Consider the following 11035-nt stretch of genomic DNA (forward strand, 5'->3'; position numbering starts at 1 on the left):
GAAGTTAAATAAGGTTTTCCGTCAGCTAAAGCTCTTTCATACTCTGTAAAATTGTTCACTGGTGTGTACTCTTCCAAAAAGTCAAAGTCAGGGTATTCAAAATCCTGTTATTCTTTAATATCAATATGAAATGTCTATAAAGGAAAAAAAAGAGATAAGCAAAAAGAAGAAAGTTTTGAAATTACTCCAACTTGGATGCCCAAGATGATAAATAGTGTTAATATTTTGATTTTGACTTTTTATGGTATTTTTCCTCATTTAATTTTGTTAATTTGTGATATCCTTTTGAACTAATATATCTGTGTATAATTTCATAAAATAAACTTACAATTTAAGAAATAATTTTACATATATTGTCAATGTTACTCACATTCTTAGCATTACAATGTGTTTTTATTTTTTGATTTTTCCAGAAAAGTACAACATAGATTTTGCTGTTGTATTGACTACAGTATTTTACTTAAAATACTTTTTTCTTTTACAACTCTTTAATGAATTTTCTATCTTGGAATTTCTGCCTGAACCAAATTATTTTACTTGGAAAGCATAAGGCAAATTTATATATAATTCACAGTACTTATCAAAACTTTAGTTTAATTAAACTTAATATAATACCCTGGTAAATCATGACTATCTTCTCACATTTAATTGGTCATTTCTTACAGAGTCAAGATTATTCAGAAGGTGTGCTCTGGAGTTCATTTTAGAAGAGTCTTGTATCTATTACATGGCAAAAGGCAATCATTCATCAGTGACTGAGTTCATCCTCCTAGGGCTCACAGATAATCAGGAACTTCAGGTCATTTTCTTTGGTGTATTCCTACTGATTTACTTAGTTACTGTGATGTGTAATCTTGGTTTGATTGTGCTAATCCAAATCAGTCCTCAGCTTCACACACCTATGTATTTTTTCCTCAGCCATCTGGCTTTTGTGGATTTTTATGGTACCTCTGCTATCACTCCAAACACTCTTGTCCACTCTTTGCATGAAATTAAAAGCATGTCATTTTATGCATGTGCCACTCAAGTGTGTTGCTTCATTACATTTTCAGTCTGCGAATTATTGTTGCTGTCTGTCATGGCATATGATCGGTATGTTGCCATCTGCAACCCTTTACTCTATGTAGTTCTCATGCCTAGGAGACTCTGCATTCAAATGGTCACTGGCTTATATATTTATGGATTCACCGTGGGACTCATACAAGCAGTGGCCACATTCCATATGTCCTTTTGTGACTCTAATGTGGTCAACCAGTTCTACTGTGATGATGTTCCTCTGATTGCTCTGGCTTGTTCTAATACAGAAGTCAAGGAATTGATGTTGTTCATCATTGCTGGGTTCAATGTTTTTTGTTCTCTTCTCATTGTTCTCATCTCCTATGTATTCATCGTCTTTGCTATCCTAAGGATCCACTCTGCTGTAGGAAGACAGAAAGCCTTTTCTACCTGTGCTTCTCACATGTTTTCTATTTCCATATATTATGGGACCCTCAGTTTTATGTACCTACAGCCTAAGTCAAGCCACTCACTAGATAAAGACAAATTTGCCTCAGTATTCTATGCAGTGGTGATTCCCATGCTAAACCCATTGATCTACAGCTTGAGGAATCAAGAGGTAAAAAATGCTATGAAAAAAATTATTGAAAAAATGTGTTCTAGTAATCAATAGTAAAATTTGTTGGTACTAAAAGAAATACTACATACACAGTCAGGACATTTTGAATCAAGGTTTGTACAGTGCTGGTATATTTAGAAGCCTTTGTCCTCTGAAGTTTATTTTCTTTGAAAATATGTCTTTTTATTGCTTTGGCTTACAAATGATAGGCATTTTATAGATGTTTGTTTCATTTTTGAACTGTAAAAGAGAGATAAGAATAATCTACTCTCTTTAACCATGAGATGCTTCAATACTACATAGAAACAAAGAAGAAAGCACCTTGAAATTATCACTTTATCTTATTTCACTACAATATCGAGAACTTTAGGTTATCTTGAGAGACATGTGCTATTATTATTATCGCATATAATATTACAAATACTGGGCAAGGTTTTCTTCCATGACTGAACTGGGGGGGAAATGATGAGATGCTTGGCTGAAAGATTTTGGTTTGAATATCCCTTACAAGTTAGATTATCCTTCATTTTACAATATCTCTATTGATTTGACTGAATGTTTTTACACGATCATTCAAGCATCATCCCTCCCATGTTACCCTCACATTCAGCCAGCACATTTGCTGAACTGATGCATTAGCTATTTGTCCTGGTGCTCTTCGTACCTTGCCCCCTACTCCATGACAAGCCCCAGTGTGTGATGTTCCCCTCTCTGTGTCCATGTGTTCTCGTTGTTCAACTCCCACCTATGAGTGAGAACATGAAGTGTTCGGTTTTCTGTTCCTTGTTAGTTTGCTGAGGATGATGGCTTCCAGCTTCACCCATGTGCCTGCAAAGGACATGATCTCATTCCTTTTTAATGGCTACATAGTATACCATGGTGTATATGTACCACATGTTTTTATCCAGTCTACCATTGATGGGCATTTGGGTTGGTTCCATGTCTTTGCTATTGCAAATAGAGCTGCAGTAAATATACATGTACGTGTGCCTTTATAGTAGAATGATATATATTCCTTTGGGTATATACCTAGTAATGGGATTGCTGGGTCAAATGGTATTTCTGGTTCTAGATCCTTGAGGAATCGCCACACTGTCTTTCACAATGGTTGAGCTAATTTACATTCCCACCAACAGTGTAAAAGCGTTCCTATTTCTCCACAGCCTCACCAGCATCTGTTGTTTCTTGACTTTTTAATAATCGCTATTCTGACTGGTGTGAGATGGTATCTCATTGTGGTTTTGATTTGCATTTCTCTAATAATCAGTGATGTTTAGCTTTTTTTCATATGTTCGTTGGCCACATACATGTCTTTTTTTGAGAAGTGTCTGTTTTTTTGAGAAGTGTCATTTGTTTTTAATCCATCTTGAGTTGATTTTTGTATAAGGTATAAGGAAGGGGTCCATATTCTATAAGCAAAATGATTGTCAGTGATGAGTACATGTTGAGACCATTCATTATATAGCATGATCACATCAAACTTTCATTGCTATAAAATGTATTATTTTCTTCTGAAGCAATAGTGTAAATTTTTGTTGAATATATGTATAGGCTCATTCCTGATAGTGTTTGCTCTGCTCACAGTGCCATTGCATACATGATGTCAAAGCCCTGAGGTTGCAAGAGAGGAGAAAGGATGACTGCCATCTACAGGACAGTTTATCCAGTCTTCATTGTTACAAACCTCCTCTGCTAGAGCTAATCCTTTGGAGTTAAAAAGGAAACTAATGTCTTGTGCCCACTTCTACAAAATTATCTAAAATCTCCTTTCCAAGGATACCACGTTCTTTCGAATGTGTTACTCCCAGTCCTCTAACCAACTGGCCAATATTATTTCTTACTGCTTATGAATCAGAATATATCCATTTCTTCAGGCCACCTTTTCTCCATACGAAGTGGAAGGCCAAATATTCTACCAACTGGGACAATTTGCTTTCACCATCATCCTTCAAGGCCACCTCCTAGTGGGAATATAAAGTGGCACAACTTTATATCTGATTATTTTCTTCATGATGTAGTAACCCTTATTTGTACTGGGTACAAATCTTACTTGGAAACTCCTCAGCTGGAACCTCTAGCCCATGCAATAATAGCACATATTGACAGAAAAGGGTCTATGCAGCAGGAATAGGTGATAAAAACTGTGAACTCGCTGTTTATATAATTTGTTAATGCCATCTCAACCTGATTTAACCAGGTTGTATATGAATAATTTCCATTTGCAATGCATTGCTGTTGTGCCTGCCCAAACTTAGAAGTTGGTGAATCTTATAATATCAAGTACAGAACAGACAGCTGATGCTTAATGTTCACTTCGTGTCCCTTCATCTGGTACTTTGTTTCAGACAGAAAACTATTTCATGTATTCATCAGAATGTCTGGCTTTGCTTCAATGTCTGTGCTGTGATGCTGATTTGGTCTTTCCAGAGACCAAGTATCATTACTTCCCAGCACAGATATCTCCAACATCATTGGATCACTTTCCAAATCCACTCTTCCTCTGGGACTGAGGCAAAAGAGGTAGTCTTCTGGAATATCCAGTAAATGGCTTAAAGCTCTAGACCCCAGCATAGTATATTGTTTACGGTAACCCTAAATAATTCCAAAAAGTGCTACACTTACTTCTGAGTTGGAGTAAACTTGTGGCACAGCAATATGTTTTCTAACTTGGAGGAGCTGAGCAAAAACTACCACAGATAAAAGAAAAACTTCAGCCAAATTAAATTTAAAGGAGTTTAACTCAGCAATGAACAATTCCCAAGTCAGGCAGCCCCCCAGAATCACAGCAGATTCACAGAGCCTCCAGGGGTGCCTCATGGTCAGAATAAATTTATAGACAAAAAAGTTAAAGTGACATATAGGAATTGAAAGTGAGGTACAGAAACAGTGAGATTGGTTACAGCTCGGCATTTGCCTTATTTAAACACAGTCTGAACATTCAGCAGTGTTTGAGTGGTTGAAGTATGGCCGCTGGGATTGGCCAACACTCAGCTATTATTATGGGTGCATACTATTAAGTTAGGTTTTCAATTTTGTCTGACCAGCTAGGTTACAATTCATCTACAAGGACTCAAATATAGAAGTATGGAGTCCTTCTCAGGCCATATTTAGTTCTTTTTTTTTTTTTAACAATTCCCCCTTTTTGTTCATTCCCTCAATTTTGAGAGATTGATCAAAACCTTAGTCATTGATGTTACTATCACTGTCATAAATGTACTTATATAGTTTTGAAACCCACTGGGAAACAGTGAGGTTTGTAAGGAGAGAATAAGGACTGAGTAGAGGGTACCTCCTTGTGCTGGAACATCTTATTTACAGGAGAAAAACAAAACCTGTTTTGTTCTAGGATCTATGTGTTTCCTTGAAGCCTTAGTTTGATTATGTCACATTTAGCACAAGTGACTCCCTTTTCGTTTGGTTTGGTTTGCTAGGGCCTAGCGCATGAGCTTAGTCCAAAATAATGGCCTCCCATAATTTTGTTTAAAAAAAAATTCCCCTTTTGCTCAGGTTCTCACTTAGATGAAAGTGTGACCAAAGCTTAGGGCCTTAGCGCCACTCTCAGTTACCATCATTTTGGGTTTCTAGTCTCAGCATGTCACTCATAAGTTATGGTATCCTCATTGTAGCACATTTCTTTCAGCTTTTGTCATTCTAGCTGAAGACAAATCACTTGACATTTTAGAGATGGCTGCATGCAAACATTTAAAACCTTTGAGAGAATACAGTGCATCAGGGAAACTATTACTATGAATATCGGGAGGATAACACAAAGAGTTTGGAGGATGCTTCTTACCAAGGGTCCCCATAAAACAAAACAACTTAAATTAAATAGATTAAAGAATGAGCTAGGTGCAAAGTCTACTCACTTGACTAAGTGGTCTTTCATTAATCCCTTACAACTGAATTTTTATAATTTACATTTGGTGTATTTCTCCACAGACCACAAGTGTCAGCAGCTGCACATGTGCTTTTCTGTTTAGCCAATCTATTATTTAGCATAACTTTCACAAGACAAATTAAAGTTTGTTGTATAACAATATCCTTTAAAGTGGAATTTGCTATTGAGCCTATTATGAGGGAGACATTTCTGATTATGGTCTTTTTTATTCTAAACCATGGAAAAAGGACTTAATAAATGATGTCCTTCTAGAAGATTGAAGGCCTCCTGATAATGTTCTGTTTAATTCATGATATGGGTTAAGAGGAGTTTTGACTGATTATGAGGTAACGTATGCACCACTAAAGTTTCTTGCCTACATTGGGCCTTCATCTTTTATCTATTAAAATATAAGTTTATTCATGTATAAGACTGGCTGGAAAAATCCTTCACAAATAAAAGTACACACTATAATTGCACAAAATGGAACCCCTTTTCACTTGTATTGTTCATAGAGACATAAACAAGGAAAAAACATTCAAAGACAAGAGTCTTATGGCAGTAGAAGTTTTGATCCATGATCTTGGGAAGAGCTGTTCACATCAAAGACGCCATCTTCTTCTAGGGAGAAACTTTCCTGGTTAATTTTACCTTAAGGGTTCCAATGGGTGTACAGTTCCAGGAGTGTGGAAGGAACCTTCTCAGTTGTGAGATTATAAACCCAAGATTCAAGGTGCCAAAGTTTTCCTGTAGTGTGGATGGCAAGGACGGTCTTCCTCAGATGTTCTCAGAAGACCCAGTCTTCGGGCTCTAGACTGTGAAGGAACTGTCCTCAGTGAACCATAAAAAGCTTTCTTTACCTAGTCAAAATACACTGCAGCATAATAATCTACTGGTAGAATAACATCAGCCCCTTTGCATGGACAAGCTTTTATACAACCAGAACACATGCATTAAAAATGACAATTGAATGAAATCCCTTTATAAATGTTTAAATGGTCCATCAGGTAGCCAATTGTATCTGAAGCTTTGCTTGTCTTCCCAGGAATATGGAACCAAACATTGGTTTTAAACTATTTCTGCAATTTATAAGTCACCACATCAATATATTCAATTTAGATTATTTTATCTTTTCCATGATGAGTCATGAAATGTAGAACCTTTAACAACAAAAGCTTTAAGGACTCAGGAAGGACAAAGTGGATGTCCTGGTTCTTCACGAGTCCATGCTTAACACTGGACTCATGTCCTCTTGAATACCAGTTGTTTCTCCAATTTAGGTGCATAGCACTGATAACTAATGGGTTATCATAATCTGATTTAGACCATGGAGTTCAATTAAATTGTATATTTAAACAATTTTCGTATTGACTGATTTAGCATGATAACCTAGAGCTTGATTTTGAAAGGTTTGTTCCGTATCAAAGGTTTAAAACATTGGATATGACAAAATAGAATCTTAGGTTACATAAGTCATTCATTTAGCCAAAATAATAACTCAAAAATGTTTTAAAGGATGAAGCGTTATTCTGATACAGAGGAGACTCAGCTTCCCAAACAAGACAATGAAGACAGCATGAGCACAACTGACAGTGTCTCCTTTCTTTCTTTCTCCCACCTTTTTTCTTTTGTAGTTTACTTAGAAGGTAAACAAAAACATTTCATTATCTTTTAATATTATATAAAAATCCCTTTTAAAAGAGAAAACCAAATTTTATGTTTCCATTACTGTATTTTTAATGTTAAAGTCAGTTTTTAATATTGTTTTATAAATCTATTCAGTTTTAATTATTTTGACCATAAGGTAAGATTTTTATAAACCTTTTATAACCCCTTCACATTTTGTTTTCCTCAGAGCACAGCAATGTTCTAAAAAAACTCTGTTGTGCTTCTATTCCAATGTTTAATTTATGGGAAAGAAAAACTGAATAATGCCATTTTAACTTTAGCCAATATGTTCACAAATAGAATCTCTTGTAATTAATTTCCATAAACTTTCAACAACTTGTTCAAACCTTTAGCTTAATTTAATTTAAGACAATCTTTTAATTCTCCAACCTAGGCAAAAATTTACATTTTTTAATTTTTTAATTTTATAATGTTTGAATTTTTGAGAAAAGCATTGCCTGTGGCAGGGTGGGAAAGGCAAAATGTTCAGGGAGGCCAGAGAAATACCCATCCACTGCAGCGACAGTGAAATTGTGGCTGCTGTTGTGAAGGAATTTTTTTTTCCAGAAGTCTCATTAGCTCTCGTTTCCACTTTTGAGAGAGGAAAAAGCTCCCCATGTCCCAAGATCCTGTGTGCTTAATCCTGTCACCCATAGTCGTCAGCAAAGAGTGCAAGGCAGATTATTCCAAAGAGAATAGCAGTTGACATCCCATAGTGCTAAACCCGTTCTTAGCCAAAACGGACTTTACTGAGAGCCCTCATTTTTTTTGGCACAGGGAGTGGGTGGAAGAGACAGAGTTTTGCTCTGTTGTCCTGGCTGGAGTCAGTGGCATGATCTTGGCTGACTGCAACCTCTGCCTCCCGGGTTCAAGAGATTCTCCTGCTGCAGCCTCTGGAGTAGCTGGGACTACATGCATGCACCACCATACCCAGCTAATTGTTGTATTTTTAGTAGAGACGGGGTTTCACCATATTGGCCAGTCTGGTCTCAAACTCCTGACTTCGTGATCCACCCGCCTCGGACTCCCAAAGTGCTGGGATTACAGGCTTGAGCCACCGCGTCCGGTGAGAGCACTCATTTTTAAATGTACTTCAATGCATTGTTGTTCATTAGGAATGTTCCACTTTATCTTTAGTAAGATTTTGCTGTTTCTGTAAGACTTCTCTGCCTCCCAGGCCTAAAGTATAAGCCAAAAGTTTTAAGGTTATACTCAGTTTCTATAAATTCCAGAAAACTGAGAAATTTCTCAGTTTTCCAGAAATTAAAGATTTCATTTTTACCTAAAACACTGGCTTTGCTCTCAGGTTCTCTTGATTAACTTAGCCAATGATTTTTCCCCAACTAAGCACGCTAGAAAAGTGAAACAAATGGGTAGAACACAAAAATCCCTGTGAATTTTCAAATCCAAATTTTATAACCCCTGCAATATTACTGCTTATTACCAGTTCCTTTCAGACCCAGTGAGATGCAAGAGGCCTCTAACTGGATCCAAGCCAGTTAATTCCCAGATCAAATCCGTTCTTAGACATAGTCCAGTTTCTGTTGTGACTCCAAACCCAGTTTGGATCAGAAGTTTGCTCAAAGTAACTTGGAGAGCTCAAAACACAAATCTGTGGAGCTTCAAAACCCAAAAGGGAGCTTACCCATGATCCCCAGCCGCTCTGAGAGACAGCGGACACAAGTGGATCCTGCAGGTTCCTTGCTGTTCACTCAGCACTCCTGCGGGTCGCTAGAAGCTCCACTTCGGTTCCCGCTTCTGACGCCATCTGATAAAAGAAAAACTTCAGCCGAATTAAATCTAAAGAAATTTAATTGCGTAATGAACGATTTGTGCATCTAGCAGCCCCCGGAATCACAGCAAATTCACAGAGACTCCAAGGGTGCCTCGTGGTCAGAACAAATTTATAGACAACAAAGGTAAATTGATGTACAGGAATAGGAAGTGAGGTACAGAAACAGTGAGATTGGTTACAGCTCCGCATTTGCCTTATTTGAAGGCAGTTTTAAAACTCAGTAGTCTATGAGTGGTCAAAGTATGGCCCCTGGGATTGGTCAGCACTCAGCTATTGTTACGGATGCATACTATTAAGTTAGGTTTTCAATTTTGTCTGACTATTAAACTAGGTTACAGTTCATCCACAAGGGCTCAAATATAGAAGTACAGAGTCCTTCTCAGGCCATATTTAGTTTGCTTTAACACTGCTTACTTGAAGTAAATGCTCACAGGAAACCACTGGACTCTGAATTTTTGTGGCATTTCTTCTCCTACCATTTGATTTATATGTGTTACTAAGGCATTTAGAGATCTTGCCACTCAGAGTTCAACATTTACAATTAGCAAGATTCTATCAAAATGGCAAAACATCATGGTGTTTTGTGAAATAAACATCAAGGTGATTAAAACCTCCATTTGCAAAATTTTGAAACAGAAGAGTTCATATATCTTTAAGGAAGTCTGCTATACAGTATCATATTTTTTTCAGAGAAACCAAGGCCAAGAAAATTATTTAATATACAGAATAAAACATCTCATGTCAAATTTGGGAAAAAAAATCATTCTAAAACTTATACTTTGGATAAATCATTTATAATTGCCAGATAAAAATAAAATTTAATAAATTCTGGTTATAAGAAAATGAGTTGGCTTATACCACCAAATATAGTGAATATAAAGCAGTTAAACTTTATTGATTCATATTAGCCAAGTTAAGTCATTATACTAAGCCTGTGTGGTGGGAATTATCCCAATTTTGTAAATGAATCATAAAGGAAATGAATGTCTTGCTTGCAAACAGGCATCTTATATAAAGCAAAATCAGGATTAGGAGCTAAATGGTTCTGAATTCAAAATTCATTTTTATTATTGGATATTAACAAATGATCCATGGTCTCACCTGTTTGTTTTTTTTTTAAGTGCCTTGAGGCAGATTCAGGATCATGATTCTTGTAGATTATTGCCAAATGGTCCACAATGAACACAATGAATCCCTTTGTCCACATGAACAGACTTGCATACTCCACTTCCCTATGAGCTCTGGCCTTGTAACTTGCTTTATAGAAAAAAAAAAAAAAAACACAAAAGTATATTGTGCAACTTCTAAGGGTAGACCCTAAGAGTTTTGGAAGTATCTGCATTTTCTTCATGGGAAGGTTTAATATTAGAACCCAGCTGCCATGTTGTAAGCCCAAGGCAGACGTATGGAGATGGTGCATGAATAAAAACAAAATGTTTCAGCTGACAGCCTCACCAAAAGGCAGCCAGGCAATTGAGGTCATCTTAGAACTTACAGCTTTCTCACTGCCTCAGTTGCCACCACATGGAGAACAGTCTGGTTAGCACAGTGGAATTCTAAGACAAAACAAATCATTGCTCTAGGTCACTAAGATCTGGAGTAAATTTTTATTTAGCAATAGATGGCTGAACCACTAATGATGACATAAATAATTGTATTTTTAATTAAATTAACTTTAAGAAGAATTCCTAAAATCAGATATTGTGATTTTGACAGAAGTAAAAAGAATTTAAAAACTTTCTAAAATAGTTGAAGAACAGATTCTCAGAGCTTCTCACCCAGGTATATGTAGTTGTCTTTCAAGGTTCCTTGAGTTTCTTTCAAGTCTCCAAGGAAAATGAGTAGTATAATCATCACAGATTAGTTAGACATAAAAATCCAGAAAAATATGGTGACTTCCACAAAATTTTTATTTAATATTTTTGTAGTTGCTTTCAACTCTGTCATAGTGGTATTATGAAAAATCAGAGCAATTATTCTAATAAAAATATTCACATTCAATAAGACTACATTTTTCTTCCTGTTTTTTTCTTTTGTAAAAATAAGTGATTTCCTGTGATATTTTTTCTTATATTTTATT

General features: G+C 36.2%; 1 protein-coding gene across 1 annotated transcript; it reads left to right on the top strand.

The window, feature by feature from the left end:
• The first annotated feature begins 691 nt into the window (after positions 1-691).
• LOC116468167 (olfactory receptor 5AL1-like) lies at positions 692-1669 on the top strand. Its single transcript, XM_032151772.1, has one exon. It carries the CDS (start codon positions 728-730, stop codon positions 1667-1669), a length of 942 nt encoding a protein of 313 aa, XP_032007663.1. The 5' UTR covers positions 692-727.
• Positions 1670-11035: the final 9366 nt, after the last annotated feature.

This window comes from Hylobates moloch, unplaced genomic scaffold (assembly GCF_009828535.3).
Source record: "Hylobates moloch isolate HMO894 unplaced genomic scaffold, HMol_V3 SCAFFOLD_5, whole genome shotgun sequence".
NCBI classification, from domain to species: domain Eukaryota; kingdom Metazoa; phylum Chordata; class Mammalia; order Primates; family Hylobatidae; genus Hylobates; species Hylobates moloch.

What these genes read in the sequence shown, in the direction of transcription:
- LOC116468167 (XM_032151772.1), top strand. Translation starts at nt 728, where the DNA reads ATGGCAAAAGGCAATCATTCATCAGTGACTGAGTTCATCCTCCTAGGG.